General features: G+C 40.7%; 1 protein-coding gene across 1 annotated transcript in view; it reads left to right on the top strand.

Moving 5' to 3' along the window:
- The first annotated feature begins 834 nt into the window (after nucleotides 1–834).
- RGS7BP (regulator of G protein signaling 7 binding protein) overlaps nucleotides 835–17,177 on the top strand; it is a 98,039-nt gene continuing 81,696 nt past the window's right edge. The window contains exons 1-2 of the mRNA XM_079144890.1: nucleotides 835–1,676; nucleotides 2,568–2,734. Coding sequence (XP_079001016.1) covers nucleotides 1,512–1,676; nucleotides 2,568–2,734 — 332 coding nt within the window. The 5' untranslated portion in view covers nucleotides 835–1,511. The remainder of the gene's footprint in view (nucleotides 1,677–2,567; nucleotides 2,735–17,177) is intronic.

Raw genomic sequence — 17,177 nt, 5'->3', positions numbered from 1 at the left:
CCATATCCCCTTAAGAGACTGACCAGGAACCTCTGATTTATTCTTGATAGGCTTTCCGCCATGTAACTAGTTCCTCTGTGGCAGACTTCTTTTATCTCTCTCCTCCAAATAAATCATTCATGAGAACAAGCATCCTCAGAGCATTAGAGTTGAATGCCCACACTTACTCCCTTTTCTTCCCAGAAGGATCTTAGGAAGTCAGTGGTTAAGGGTGAACATAGGTGGCTGATACCTCATCTCAACCCCTTTTTATACAGGCATCTACTCCTCTTTCCATTGGCCTTCAGGTTAGTGATGCCCCCAAAGAGGAGAAAGGATCATTTTTTGAGGGTACATGGAAGTCTTTTGGCTCTTACTTCTTCTTGTCCATACTGGAAAACTCAAAGAGTTGGATCCTGAGACTCCACAATGTAAAACCAAAAGTGTAAGTTGAAAATGGAAAGGGGATGAGGATCGATTTGAGGGAATGCCTCTGTGCATTCCACCTGATTGCCTTCCCACCCCTACAAACAAAAACAACAAAACCAAAACAACTCGGGGAAACAAAGCTTCCCTTTTATGTTATCAAGGGATCTTCACATGAAGCAAAAACCTCACTCCCTCCTGTGGACCCAGACAGTCTCCTCTGAGAAGCTGAGGGCTCGAGCCCACGTTGACTTATTTAAAATCCTGTTTAGGTCCCAGCATGTGGCAATGTGCTCTACTCTGATGACACTTTTCGTTTCTAATAATAGAGCAGATGAAGTAATATTGCAATTGATGTTCCCTGGGATTTGATTGGGTAAGTGCATAAACTGTGGAGGGGGAAGGGGGTTGTATGGACAGATCACATTAGTATTCCTGTCCTATCAATGTGCGGGGCCGCGACCAACGTCAGCCGGACCGATTCCCTGCGTCTGCCAGTCCCGCCACGGATTCATTTGGGATCCTTAAACAGAGGAGCCCGTGGAGACAAGGGATCAAGGCAACCGATTAGAGCCAATTGCCTGCTGCGGGGACGGCCAGCCCTTCCAGGCCTGGCGACCGCAGAGGGAGGGGAAAGAGGAACTGAGCGCCGCTGCGGGAAGACACTGAAGCAAGAGCGACACCCCCTCCCGCCCCCCACCTTGCAGCTCAGGCTTTGAAAGCTGCTCCCCCATCTGAATGGAAACTCGGAACCGTGGGGCAGCGCGTTCCTTCTCGCTCAGCCTTGCAATCCATGCCGAGTGGAAGGCTGTGCGAACCCACGCCAGCGTCCAGCTCCCGGGACAGGGCCGGCAATGCTGCTAAGCAGAACTTGATCGCGCCTCTTCATCGCTGCTAGTGGAAGCGATGCTGCACAGCACAGCCAGCGCTTCCCCTGCTCTCCTTCAAGCTGAAGGTTACCCACCCGCGCAGCCAGCTCCAACCTTGTGAGCTGCGCGCCTCGGGTCCCGACTCCTGCTGCTTGGCCGCGTAGTGCAGGGCAACCACCGGGCCGCCCGCGCCGGGGCGCACTGCACCAGCGGCTTCGGCTTAGTGGATGTGTATGCATGAGTTCTGCACCGAATGGGCGCAAAAAGCGCCCCAGCCGGTCCACCCGCTCCTCCATCTTCCAGATCAGCAAGCCCCCGCTGCAGAGCGGAGATTGGGAGCGCAGGGGCAGCGGCTCCGAAAGCGCCCACAAAACCCAGCGAGCCCTGGACGACTGCAAGATGGTGGGTGAAAATTGCGCCTCTTTTTTTTTTTTTTTTTAAGAGGGGGTTGGGGGAGTCATGTATGTTCCTGGTTCGCTTGAGTGCCAGCCACTCCCCACGCTCAGCTCCTCCATGCCGATCACGTGCCATGTACTATTTTTAAATCTGCAGTCCCTCAGATTCGGGGTGACTGCCGGGTCGTACTGACCCTGGAGAGAGAAGTGCCACGACCAGGGTCCTGGGAGTCAAGGTCTATCGATTGTGCCTCTCCCCCCTGGAAGAATGGTGGATGTGAACTGGCTCGCTCACCAGGAGGGAGGGGTTGGGAAGGTGGGGGGTGCTGCTTTGTGGTGAGACAGTAGCAAACAAACCCAAACAGAGCGCACGGGGCGCTGCGGAGGGAATGAAGGTTCCAGCGCAGAAACTGTGTCCAATCTTCCCGTCAGGCTCCAGAGCCAGAGGGGTTCCGTGGCCCCGCAGGAGATGACTGTTTTTGCCTGTTACACCCTAGTTTTGGTCTTTTTTCTCTTGCCACTTCATATCTATGTCCTAGCAGTAGCAGAGGGGAGCGTCCATGTAAGAGTCCCCAGCATCGTGGTATAGTGACCTGGGAGTGGCATGATAACTCTCCAAATAAGCTCTTGCTCTTCAAAAACTGAGTCTGAATAAGTAGGGACAAGTAGGTGTGCAGATAGAGCTTCCGGGGTTAGGCTTGCTTATGGAAAATAAACATTTGCTTTGGACAAAGAGATTTGCCATCTTTGCACCTTAAGCTTTTAAGCAGTCCTTAGACTCCTTAACTGGAGATGTGGGGAGCAGGCTCAGAGGTCAGTGAAATTTCGTTTATGTGCACCCAAATAGGAAACTTTCTAAAGACAAGTGTTTGGTGAAAGAAACTGGCTTCTTTTCCAGCTTGTCCAAGAGTTCAACACGCAAGTGGCCCTGTACCGAGAGTTGGTCATTTCTATTGGGGACGTCTCAGTCAGTTGCCCCTCACTTCGGGCGGAAATGCACAAGACAAGAACCAAAGGCTGTGAAATGGCCCGTCAGGCACACCAAAAACTGGCTGCCATCTCAGGGTAGGAGTCTCTTGGCATTATTTGATAATTTGTATATATGACGAATGGATACTGACAGAATGTTATGGTGGCCAAGGCTCAGAGATGGTCTTTGCAAATTTGGGATTTAAACCAATCACCCCAAGGTCAGACTTTTCTGGAGAGGTATAAAGGAACTATAAGTGAAACCATAATCTGAAAGCTATAGGATTCTCGTGTGTGTGTGTGTGTGTGTGTGTGTGTGTGTGTGTGTGTGTGTGTGTGTTTTGGTGGGGGGGGTAGTTATGAAGTGTTTTTTTTTTTTTTTTTTTTCTTTAAAAAATTAACTTTAAGTATGATGGCTGCATAATGTAATTTGGGACTTAAGATTTGGGGAGTGGGGTGGAGCATCCAATTAAAGTTAAATTATCAGGCCTCAAGTTTATTTTGTCATTTGCTGCCAAACAAAAGGGCTATGTTGTAGAGAGAAAAATTTTGCTAAATCCCAGATTTACCAAACTATTTATACCATGAGTTGAATTCCTATGATTTCACTTAAAATAAAATCCCTAAAATAAAGTCTTGGAAATAGATTACTCCCTTCACTGTAGTGATAATGAAAGTAAGGAAGTTTGTTGTTTGCTTGTTTTTACAGATTGGAGAAATTCACAAATCTAAATAATTTTGTCTCTCCAAGTTATTCATTTTTATATTTATGGATTTCCAAGTCTATGTAAGGTGATAATAGAGTGAGTGAAAACTTTTCTCCTGGGATCCCATCTACTCCTTCTTGATCTCCATATTGGGAGAAAAGTTAGCCAGGGTTTTGTTAACAGTTGCTATTTTAAAGCAAAGAAGCATAGAAATCCTTGTACAAATACAGTAATTTAAGTGCTTGGTTCAGTCATAATATAGCCTTTATCTGTGAGTATGGCTTTATCATAATAGAAGTTCAAATTAGTCAGACCCACCTGATAATGTTGCAGATTGATTACTTGTAGGAATTACATATAATTTCCTCTTTATCATAATTAATGCCAATACTATGTATAGTGACTATTGCTGATAGAGAGAAACTGAAAAGCCCTATGTTGCCTTTCTTAATAGCTTATATTTGACAATAGGCATGTTATATCATGAAAAAAAATACATCTTTCTGATTGCCTGGAAGTGAGGGCAACAAAATATGTACTTAATAGGAGGTGAATCTGGGAAGTGAAGGGGAAGTATTTCAAGAAATGCAGCTATAATAATTCTGAGAGACAAAAACAATGTGAAATATGAAGGGAGAAATGTGAAGTGGAGAAAAAAACAATTAAGAAACATGAAGGGGAGAGTAAGGGTTTAAAAAGCATAGAGAAACAATGTCTCAGAAGAAAAGCAGGTTAGGACAGGGAATTTTCCACTCAGGGCTGAGGAGTAACAACTCCATAACCTTTGTGTCCCAGAGTGTAGGATGTGGTTGTATCCAGGATCCCTTTAAGTTGAAACTCAAAATGAGAATTCATTCTAAGCAGAGACAGTGGACTGGATAAATGAATGTTTATTTTTCTGTACACATGAAATTCAGTTCCTCTAAGTTTTAGAAAAGAAGGGATCTAAAACTGTTGGCTAAAAGTTGAGTTTTGAGGATTTGAGGTGGATTGTATTAACTTTGTTGCTTATCTATTAAGCGAGGGTCATGTTATTGGAGGAAGTTTTATAAGAATTAGTGAGAAAATATGGTGTTCTTAGATCCTTGCAAAGGTAAGGCTAACTTCAGAAAATGGTCTAGGATAAAATTTGACACATTTTCCCTCTTGAAAATAATTAAATGCAGTTTGACATTATTTATTAAAAATGACAGTGATATAATTGAAGAAAATCCCTCTAGTTCTTCACCTTCAGGGCTCCATTAATGAAGAATGTGATTCCCTTTTGTGGAATTCTGTTGCTGATATTGCTTTTTTTTGTGGGTTCTCATATCAAGTTTGATGTGAAGTTTGGTAGAGAGGCTGTAAGTTTCCCTTCACAGTATGAAGCTGAGGTGAGAAAAACAAAAGTTCTTAGGAAAGTAGAGAAAAATACTGGATTTCTTGAATGCCCACTATCTGCTGTCACAATTCAGCTAATTCATAAAACAGGCATCTGAAGGAGGGATTATTATCCTTATTTTACCAAGAAGGTTCAAGGAGATTAAGGAACTTGCTCAAAGACCCAGCTAAGAAGTGTTGCATCTTTGATTCAAACCCCATGTTTCCTTGCTTCTGAAATCCATGCTCTTTTCTCTATTTAATGTACCATTCAAAGAGTTATGTAAAAGGGAACGAAATACCAACAATGCCAAAATATGGATGAATCTTAAAGAGAATAGGATAACTGAAAAAAGTCAGTCATAAAACACCTCACAGTATATGATTACATTGCTATGAAATACCCAGAAAAAACAAAGTCATAGGGACAAGTAGATTAGTGATTACCTAGTACTTAGGTGGGAACAGCTAATTACTCAAGATATACTCAAGGAATCTTTTTAGGGTGATGGAAACATTTCAAAATTGGACTGTGGAAATATTCCAAACTACAACTCTTTTATTTACTAAAAACCATTGACTTGACCACTAAAAGTGAGTTCATTTTATGGTATATAAAGAATATCTTAATAAATGTTTTTTAAGGCATTATCACCATCACCATGCTTAACACTTGGCCTTTTGTTGGCTTCATTCTTTTCTACAGATGTAGCTTGTAATAAAAGGATATAAGTTAGAGAGATGAAAGAAAAATTAAGGTTGGTTTCCCATGCATCCATCAAGTGCCTGTCTGATAGCTAGCCTCTAAGCACTGGTGCTACTGTAGGAATACAGGTACAAGAAAGGCAGAAGTTGAAGTTAGTGAATTCCCTAACTCTGTTTCTTACCAGTACAGAGCATTCCTTCCTTGTTTACCAGCTGAATTTGGGGCCAGAAGAGGGAGATGGGGTTGAAAGTAGGGTAAAAAGATGAAACAAGAGCGGAAGAAAAAAAAAATTATGAGTCAGAATTAAGCCACAGATGCTACCTCTCTTTCATCCGCAATCAATTGAACCACTCCAGGAATGGTAGTGACCACGAAGGAGAAAACCCAGCCCGAGTTTCTCATGACCACCCTGGGTAAGAAGGCTATCTTTGCCAACACAATCAAACATTTTCTGAAATGGTGTTTAGGTCAGTAACTGTTCAAGCAATAGCCTTTGCTTTCAGAGGCAGCAAGTGTCTTAGCACAACCCAGCCAGGTGAATCAGGAGTATCCTGTGCCTGGTATGATTTACCAAGATTACTATACCTTTATAACTCAGATCTTTTTCTAGATATTAAGGCTGGGAGAGACCTTACTTGCACTGGGGATGTATCTCAGTGGTAAAGCACTTGCCAAGCATATGTGAGGCCCTGGGTTCAATCCCCAGTAACACACACACACACACACACACACACACACACACACACACACACACACATTACTTGCAAGAGACTTTTTAAGCAGTAAATCTTCCCTTCAATTTAAATGTGGAAAGTCAAATCTAGAAGATAGGTCAAAATGGCATTGCTATGTATAGTTTGAGGGTATATGTATGTGCCTAAGTGTGTGCCTGCTTGCACATCATGGGTAGGTAACTGTCCAAACCCTGTCTCCTTGGACTTCCTTCATCTTAAAGTGACTTCTGAGACATCCTAGGGCTCCAGGGCACTTTATATTTGAGGAGTCTGACATTCAGAAGATTTTAGAGGCAACTTGGCAGAGTATACAGGAGATTTTGGTCAGAGAGACCTGTAATGAATACCATCTTTTATGACCTTGATGGAATTAATGTTCTATCAGTCCCTTCATCTGTAAACTAGTTGCTGCATTTGCTCATGGAGTACCCGAGAGGACTGAGAGAGCTCAGTATGCAGAGCAGGGATCACGTGCCCAGCCTATCTGATGGCACTTTTTCTATCAGAGGCTGCCTGAGACTGGAATTTGGAGTCTTTTGCTCCCTGATCTAGTGCCTATTCTATCAAACACACAACCACCTCCTGAGCATAGAACACAAGGGAGGGGTGACCCAGAATGGCCCTGGGCCCCTAGCAAATCCCAGAAGCTGATGCTATGGTGGTCTGGTGGTTAGGATTCCTTTCTAATACTGCTTCTGTGGTGTCTGTGTTAAACTGAGTCTTCTTAAAACATGCCAATACTTTCTGTTAATGGCTGCTGAAGAAATTCCAAGTGTGGAAGGGCATTTGCCAGATCTTAAAAATAAGATTTAAGTATGCTAATGTGAGAGACAAGATAGTGTAATGGAAAAGAGCATTGACTCTAAATCAGATTAGATCTGGATAAAATTCTGGCTTTACCGCTTACTAAGGGTACATGTGCAAGTTGATATGCAAATTGCTTCACAGAGTGGCATGTGGCCATCTGGTAGAGCGGTTAAGTACATAAACTTGGGGGCCAGACTGGTAGTTCACAAACAGTATAACCTTGGGCAAAGGTATAATCTCTCTCTGCCTTAGTTTCCTAATCAGCAAAAGGGGTTAATAAATAGTAGAATCAAATCATATGGCATTGTGAGGGGCAAGTATTTAGGAGGCTGCCTGTTATAAAGTAAGTTGCTCTTATTATTAAGTATGGGTTGATGTTAGTGTAATTGTTAAGATATAAATGTTAAGACATAAAGTGCAGGTTGTCAAGATTCATTTATATAAAAATGTATATTAATCCATCAAATATTTTTCAAATAAATATTATGGCTGGAATAAATTTTTGTTTGTCTTTGTTTCTTACATTATATTTTGAGGAACGTTCTATGATGAAATTTCCCAGAAGGCCATAAAAAGACCTGTTCTTGAACACCTAACAGACAATATGGAGAAATCATTAGGTTTAGACATATTTTCTTTGTTTATATCAACTTCATAAGTTATGTAATACTGAAAAAATTTTTACCTAGTTCTGGTGTAGCCTATGTGACATTGGACACATCTGTTAAATTCCCTGTGCACCTAAACAAGAGGATTGAACTACATTAATTGATGTACAGTCACATAGATTTTGTTTACAGAACTGACCTAGGAAATAAGAAGCACCACACAGGGAGTTTAAGAATTAAATTCCAAAAATAATTTTCTTTTTAAATCTTAACACATACTAAATTCACAAGAAGACTCTTAATTTCCTGATTTTTTTTTTTTTTTTCGAAGCAATGTGACGAGTATCCTAAAGATCCATAAATACAAAATTCAGGATTTTCCTTGACCAGCCAGGCCTGCTTTTCTCCTTTTCTCCTTCTCCCTGCCTCCTCCCTCCTTGGTCTGTGTTTGTTTGTTTCTTATCCAATTTTTCTGCTCTATTTTTTCCATTCCCATTTCTTGCAGGTTTCTGGAACATTCCCTTGCTCCATTTGTTAGGAAGAGGGAAAATAGAACTGCAGCTTAATAAAATCCCCTTGACACTATGGCCAAGACCACAGCAAAGACGTGGGGTGGGAAAATGTGGAAGAACTCAGTGACCACGGAGGCAACTTCTCAGTTTTCTTTGATCCACACGATGGAGGAGGCCTTAAGTGGGCAGTGACAGCCTTTGCTGTTAGCAAAAGAGCCCTGCAGTTGGCAGGCACGCCAGGCCACCCACTCTGTCCTTTATTTTCCCTTCCTATGACAGGTGTTTTGCTTTAGAATTTTTAATTCTCCCTGATCAAATAGCGAAAGGCAAGTTATGTCTATACCAAAATGAATTTGCTATCTTCTGAGATAATGATGGAAGCACAATTCTGCATTAGTTTGTTAGGGCAATAATTATAAAGTGCCACAAACTGAGTGGCTTTAAACAATGGAAATGTATCGCCCCACAGTTCTGGAGGCAAGAAGGTTAAGGGGAATGTTTCTGCAGAATTGGTTTCTGGTTCTAAGGACTGAAGAAGAATCTAGTCCATACATCTCCCTTAGCTTTTAGTATCATGCTGGCCATCACTGGTGCTCCATGGTTTGCTGAAATATCTGTCTGCAGTTCCACATGGCATTTGCTTGTGAGTGTGTCTGTATTCAAATTTCTCCTTTTCACAAGGACAAAATCAGATCAACAAAATCAACTGACAATACACCTGCAGAGTGACCACTTTCTCTGGTGTGCAGGGAAGTTTTGGGCAGGTGGCAGTCCATCATGGTGCATACACTGTTGGTTAAGGAACATAAACATACTCTAGAGCACATGACCAAGTATCAGTTCACATCAGATTAAAGAATGCTCTGATTAGCCACTAAACTCAATTGTGAGAGGGGATCTAGACAAGTGCTCTTCCATTGTCTGCAAAGTTGAGCCTTTTTATGTTTTGAGTAAATGGAATGATTTTCACCTTGTTAGTGTTTTCTCAATAGATATTCCAATTAGAGAAAAAGTTGGGTCTAAGATAAACTGTAGGAAAATTCATCAACTCTTTATTGTTTATACTAAGAAGTGCAAGGGGGCAAGGCTGTTTCATCATCTCCACACTCTGAATGGCACGTTCAGTGACAATATGTGCCTTGTTCATTAAGTTTACTTGATATTCCAACATTTACTCTTAAAAGGAGCTGTGACTTGATACAGACTTTAGTAAGAATTGGGAGATTAGATTAGTTCACATTTTATGACATTTCTACTGTATTTGCTACTTTTCCTGTTTTATAACTCTAAAGCCAATATGTTGGTTTTCAAGTAATGGAGGACTTGAAGAGTATATCTAAGATCAATTTCTGAAGCATAAGCCTTCATTATTGTAACCAGTCGGTGGTCAGTGTGTTATTCTACAATTACTCATAAGTAATTATGTTTAATATCACCATTACATTCTTCTGCTTGGTGGCTTTATATTGAATAGTTAAATAATCATTACTATTGAGGTCACCTTTTAGAATTGTTCTTTAAACTTTTAGCCCTTGTTTGTTTAGTTGTGCTGCATCCCAGAGACCTCTATATACATCACGGCTCCAGAGCAGTAACTACATTGCCTATTTATTTCTTTCACTTTACTTGATTTGAAAAAGAAAAAAAAATCAAAACCTCATGAAAAATCTTTAACTGCTTATACACACACACACACACACACACACACACACACACACAAACACACGCAGATATAAAATCTTTAACTGCTTATGTATACACACACACACACATATATTTATAAACACACTAAACTTATTTGTGAAATTAACTTTTGTTAGAATAAAGCTTCCAAGCCTTTAAATAGAATTGATTTAGCAAATAAATGTTCCCAACCTAATGAGAGACGGTAGATACACTCAGGCTAAAAAAAAATCTACCTAAGGTTTGTAGCTGTAGATACATAGTAAAGTAACAGTTGACAGCAATTTAACTGAGTTTAAGCAAAAGAGGGCTATATGCATACTAACCCAGAAGTCACTCCCCCTAGTCTATTCTTCTAGAATATCTCTAAGTTCCCCCACCCCTTATCCTCTCAGTTACCAAGTCCTTTTATCTTTTTCAGTGTCTATTCTTTCTCCTTTTCCCCATTTCTGTGGCCGCCCTCAGTTCAGAAATATATTCCCTCAGGCCATTCACTACCCGACTACCTCCCATCTGATCTCCTTACCTTCAATTTCTCACCTCTTCAATTTATTCACCAGATTCAAACTAATCCTCCTGAAATGCTTCTCTGATCTTATTACATCTTCACTTTAAAACTTCCAAAGATTCTCCACTGCCTAAAGCACTGTCTCTTCAGATGTGATCCTAGATTCTCAGTACTGAAATCACCTGCCCTCAGACCTAAGGAACTAAAAACCTCTGGGTGTGAAGCCTGGAAACCTAAGTTGTTAACAAGTATCATTGCCTCCCCCAGGAGATTTTGGAACAGTCTACATATGAGGTCTGTCAGCCTAACACAGTGATTCTCAACCTGAGCTGCCCGGGGGATCACTGAGGCAGCTTTTAACATTTACTATGCCTGAGTTCCATCCCTAGAATTTCTGATTTAATTGGCCTGAGATGCAGCCTGAGCATTGGGATATTTTAAAAGCTTCTTACATGATCATCTGTATCAGAAAGGATTATATGTGGCTACATTTAACCAAAAAATTCAAAGTAGCAGTTGCTTAAAGACACCAGGCTTTATTCTTGCACAGAAAAGTCTTAGAATAAACAATTTAGAACAGGGTGTGGTGGCTCATGTGATCATGGTTCTGTTGCCCATTCTTAGTTTGTGGCTTCCACCTGAAATCTCACTTTATGATGCAAGATTACTGCATTGGGTTCCAGACTAGAGTGAAGAAAAGAAGAAGGGCAAGAGACCATACTTCCAACTGCATCACTGTTCTTTAATCAGTTACAAACAGAACCTCTTCAGGAACTGCATTACATTGTCACACCTAACTGAACACTTTCACCTAACCAGTATTCTTTTCCCATTGTCATGTTAACTAAAATGAGAAATTTATAATTAGAATTTTTATAAATTTATGAATTTTTAAATAAATTTTATAAAAAAGAGCAAATGAAGATTGAGAAACAACTGAAAATCTCTGTCAATAGTACCCAACCTAGATGCCTGTTCTTAGCTTTTGCCACTTAAATTTTAAAGTCTCTACTTCTTTGCACTGGTCTTCTTTTTAATTTCTTACATGTATGTAACAGGAAAACTCTATCCTATTAGTCCAGATAGATGGTTTCTATATGTAAAACCATACTCATTAGCCAAAAAAATAAATAAGTCACTCTCCTGAATGTCAGGGTCTTGTAATCTCATTATGACCTCCTATGCTTCGCACAAAGAAAGCCAAAACAGAGGGAAGCATCCATTTTGCTATTTTTAAGCAGACCCATCAAAAAGTATTGAGGCACAGAAAACACTTGGGAGGGCAGGGAGTTGGACAAGGTGACTTTGAAAGGATTTGAGTGTACGTTTCACCAAGGTAGGATGTGAAATGAGATAAAATCTGGAAGGAATATAGGTAGTGGCACTCAAGAAATCTGTTTTCAAAACTTACCTGACATTGAAAGGGACTAAAAACAAAGTTTTTTGAAAATTCCTTTAGTATATCAAAGAAAGAATTTCATCAAGGAGTTAAAATCTGATCTGCTTTTATGAATAAAAGGTGGGGAGGCAGCTATACAACTAATTCGAGGAGGGAGGAGGGTTTTCTGGGTATGGGGATGAAGTACAAAATGATCTATGGTCAAGCTTGTAACGAGCTTAGTAAGGGAAACTGAACTCAAAGCTCAGTATCTCCTAAAAACACTGCTCTATAGTTAGGTTGTAAGTCATATTTAACCCATAATTCCCTAAATTGTAAACCCATTTAGTATATATGATAGTATTTTCTATGGGAAACTCTATTTGTGGCCCAACTCCAGGAGTCATCTCTCTATTTGGGAATCTATTCATGGAGCACCCACCATATGCCACCATATGCCATGTGTTCTTCCAGGTGCTGCAGATACAACCACTCTGAAAATGCATTCATGCTGTGGGGGGGAAGGGGTGACCAAGATGGAACCAGTGAAAAGGCATTTTAGATAGTGATAAATGCAAATTCAGTGATTAAAATAACGCAGAATGATATGAAAGCATTTTGGATGCAGTATGGGTAGTTATTTTCAGATAGGGTGGTTGAAAAGAATCTTCTGAGCAGGTGACATCGTACCTCTATATCTTATTTTGAGAAAGAACTTGATGTGTGATAATCTGAGAGAAAAGCACTTCGGGCAAAGGGGATAACAAGTATAATGTTTCTAATTATGAACTGACATTGGCATGTCTGAGGAAAAGAAAGCAAGCTAGATTATTAGTTCAAAATTGTCCCTAGCTGTAAGTAACATAAGCCAGACATCAGTGACTTAAACACATAAAGGTTTAGCTTTCTCACAGAATTAAAAACCCAGGGGTGCGACATTACAAGCATTGTTCGTTATTCAAGGATATCCAGACTGAGATTTCTGTAGTACTCCATGTGTTGTTCTCAAGGTCCCAAGATTGCCATTGCTGTTCCAGAAATTGTGTCTATGTCCTAGAAAAGTAGAAAAGTCATAGAGCAAGGACATAAGCCAAATAAGTATGTCTCTTTCTAAAGACCTTTATTAAAAGACTCATATAGCAACTTCTATGAAAATCTCATTGGCCAGGACCATGTCATGTGGTTTCCCTGGTTATAAGTTTCATGGTCTGATTTACTTACATCTCTCTTCATACCAGCTGTCTAATGAGAATAAAACTCTCCTAATCCATAAGCTAAGGTCCAGGACATGATCTTTAGCAAAACTGGGGAGATGGGAAAAGTAGGAAGCTTTGATGTAAGAAGTGAGGAAAAGGGTCTGAAGTCAGAAGCAAAAAGTAGAAGGAAGGGCTGGGATTGTGGCTCAGTGGTAGAGCATTTGACTGGTATGTGTGAGGAACTGGGTTCAATTCTCAGCACCTCATACAAATAAATAAAGGTTCATCAACAACTAATAAAAATATTTTAAAAAATAAGTTTAAGGAGATCTTTTAGCATCTCCCTGTCCTTCCTGCCCATTTCCTTCTTTGTTTGTTCCTTCACTTATTCATTAAACATTAAACACCTATTATGGAACAGATATTGTGCTAGGCCAGAAATATAAAGATGAAAAAAACATAGTCCCTGCACTTGAGGTGCTGAGCACCTAGCACCTGGATAGAGACAAGCATGTAAACAAACCATTGCCAAACAATGTGATAGATCCTTCAAGAGAAATATCCAGTTTACACAGTAGAGGTAGAAAGGAGGCAGCAATCAGCTCTGCCTCAGTGGGCATAGCCAAGGAGAAAAACTTCAGGAGGGGGATGATGCCATTTGGCTGAGCCTTGAAAAGCAAATAGCAATGTATTTTCTCTTTTATTTGTGTGGCCTTGGGCTTCCTGCCATGGAAGCCTCAGGAGACACTCTTTGTAGGTCTTGAACCAAGAGGAGACAGAAATAGTTTTTTTTTAAATTTATTTTTTTACTTATTTAGAGATGGGGTCCTATTAAGTTGCTCAGAGTGACCTCAAACTCCTAGACTGAGTTTGATCCCAGGACACTAGGCCTATACCTGGCCAGAAATAGGAGTTTAAATGTGGTAAGAACCCACTATGTGCTCTGCCCTTTGCATATGTTGCTTCATGATTAAACAAGTTCATTAGAAATAAGAATTTCTTACAGGCCACCGAGATAATGTTTTTAAAGGCTGGGCATGCTCACTGGGAAGAAAATTTGTTTGCACACGACAGAGATTGGCCAGAATGACCTTATCATAGAGCCAACTATGTAACTGAGTGAGACCTGGATTGAGTCCTTGTCATTCTTTTGACTTTTCCCTATGGTTCCAAGATGGCAGTCCTCTTCAGAACAAATATATTTCCATGGATGTCTCTGGAGTCTAGGTAGGGCACGCATGGAAATTTTTCAGAGCAAGCAAAATGTTACTTTTTCTTTTCTTTTTTTTTTTAATTACATTTTTTAGTAAACTGGGGTTCTGAAAATTTGATATATTTGGTCAAACTATTTGGTGGGTTGGGGTTTGGACACTAGCCTCCCTGGTACCAGAGTCTTTATTCCAGCCACTACATGGGCTGTTTCCTCAGACTGACCCTTCCTTTCTTGGACTGCCCCAGCATTCCTTTCATTTTCTTCCACTGCCACAAACTATTATTTCCACTCAGAATCTCTCTCCTCCCCTGGACACACTTCAGAACAAGGATCTCTTCAGCTGACATACACAGTCAACTTGAGGGCTTTTAAGTTTTCCTCAGCTACTAAGAAGAGGAAAACAGGATGGAAGAATAACAGAATTATGGCCTTACTAGAACCGCCAGTGGAATGCAAATGGACCTTGGCTCTGCATTCCTGAGGTTTCAGCACTTTTCTCTGGACCCCGAATTTTTCAAACTTTCTTCCCTCATAACCACATTTTCTCAAATTGCTCCATCCTCAAGCACTTTCCTTCTGGGTTATGATTATGCAAGTCCTAAAAATGACCCTGAAAGATCACACCTTGTACCAGGCCAGACGGGGCTGCATTCTGGGTGTTTCAAGAGCTGATCTGCTTCTCCCAGGCAGAGGACATTATAGCAGGAACAGGATATCCCATCACCACAATGACCATGACCACTCTGCTCCCTTCCAGGGTGTCAACCAGCACAGGAGTAAAAGAGAAATACAGGAGATGTTGAGGAATGGTACTAAGGGCTGGGGGTCTCAAAGGAGAGACAGCTTCCCACTTGGATGACAGAAGCCCTCATAAGAAAGTAGCCTTTCCATTCTTGCCATCCACTCATTGAGCTGAGGACATATGTGAAGCTGATAGGGTTTCTTTTCCCCCTCTCTCTCATATATTCTTTATCAGTAAACAAATTCTCATTTTTCCTTTTTGGTATTCTATTCTTATTATTCCATTACCTTGAATATTGCTATTTGTCTTATAATCAAAACACAAACCATACCCCTATGCCTTGCCAAAATATTGCTTATGTAGGAAAATTTTAAGCAGAAATAGAAATTTATTCCCAAAATGGTCTCCAATGCACAGTACACACTTAATGTTTCTTGAATTGTGCACCTCAAACATTTTGGGTTTTGTTTCATCATTTCTGTTTTTCAAAATACATTATATTTCCACCTATTCTTGCTGTAAAAAGAGAGAGGAAAGAAAAGAAAAAGAAAAGCAGTGGGGAACTTGCATATTTTTTCATAGAGTGAGAAATCAATAAGCAGAGTCTAGGATCAATCATCTTAAGACTTGTCTCTGTTCTTCCTAGCAGTTTATTAACTTCTGTAAAGATCTGTTTGTTTTAGTGTCGTGATATTCCTCCCCTGGGCCTTGTTCATAAGTAGTGGCCAGAGTAGACAAGTCTTCTCTATGAGGACCACAACATGTCTTCACACCCAAGTAGTCTAGGTGAGGCAGGTATAAGTTCCTGCCCAGGAACTTTTCTGGGACTCAGACTTGGTATTATGAAGTTTGGATGAGGATAGCCCTCCAGGGGGAGAGAAATGCTAACCCTACTAGAGGTTGAGTGGAAGGTCTCTCCCCATTTTGGTCAGTTCCCTTGACTATAGCAGATGACCAAAAGCCTCAGAATTCATAATTCTTAGAGGATAGCTGTGGAAAGGTCACCTATGGACATTTAAGGAGCCTTCTATGTGTGCACAGCCAGAGTGGAGAGTAGAGGTAGCTCCTGCTAGACAGCATACAACCAGGAGCCACAACACATCAACCCTCTGCTAAGAGTGAATCTATGAGGAAGGACAGGGTTTGACAGATTGTACTGGGTAACTCCTATGAATCTTTCCCCCCATAAGCCACATTTTCTCATTCTCCGATGTTTGAGCTCAAATGACTGCGTCTGTTTGAATACTATACCATGGTTGAATAATGAGGAAACTGCTCAGATTATTTTGGGCCACAATATCTACCATGGTACAAAAATCACTCTGCAAATGTTTCTTCCATAAAACAAGCCATATCAACTGTTTTTATATTCATAGATTCAATCTTTTGTTTTCTGAGGAAGAAATGTGTTTTAAGCTACTCAATCTGTTCAGACTCAGAGTGGCTTTAAATTATTCTCTAAATCTTCATATCAGGTTATTGTAAGGCACCCCTGTACACATCATGTGAAAACGTGAAGTGACTTCTGGTATCCATTTAGGTATAATCTTTCCAGAAGCGAGGCAGCACAGTTCATTCCGGGAAAGTCTAGCGTCACACGTCAGCATTCTAAAGGCATTCTCCAGCTTCTGAGGAGGAAATTCTGTGGGATGTGAGGGGGAACAAGGCAGGCGAGGAGAATGATTCAGCTGAAAAAGAAGAAAGGAAATGGGGAAGGAGGGCCGGATTAGTTCTTTGTGAACTATGCTGACTAAGGAGTTGGTACTGCCAAGAGATGAAGGGATGAAGTTGAAGGAAAATAAAAGGGACTCTCGGGTCTCCAGATGAGGAGCTGAAGACTGTGTGTCACTCAAGGTCTCTGAATTCATGTCTAACTGGGGCCAAGATAGGTGAGGATGTGGGGGTGGGTGCAAGATCATGTGCCAGGGAGACTGAAGCAGGCCAAGGCCACCAGCCTTCATTGGTTGCTGATTCCCTTGTGGAAATATGGGCCAGATATGCGGTTTTTGAAGTTTCTTTTGTTCTCTTTCTTTTTTTTTTTTTTTTTTTAATAAAATCTCATTTATTTTTGTTCCATTTTTAATGGTTGCCTTATAATTGTACATAATGGTGGGATTCACTGTTACATATTCATACACATGCACTATTTAACAGTATAATTTGGCCAATGTTATTCCCCAGGATTTTCTCCTTTCCCTCCCCTCCTCAGTCCCCCTGGTCCCTTTCCTCTACTCTTAGATGTTTATGGTATTCACCTCCACCCCACCACAAATATGTAGCTTATTTCTTAAGAAAACATGAATCCATGTTTGTGTATGAAATATCATGATTTTGTATGTTGGCCAATGACTTCTGACTCAGGGGGCCTCAGCCTTCTGTGTCTGCC

Source organism: Sciurus vulgaris (genome assembly GCF_902686455.1).
Source record: "Sciurus vulgaris genome assembly, chromosome: 6".
Taxonomy (NCBI): Eukaryota; Metazoa; Chordata; class Mammalia; order Rodentia; family Sciuridae; genus Sciurus; species Sciurus vulgaris.
This window is presented reverse-complemented; position numbering and strand designations above follow the sequence as displayed.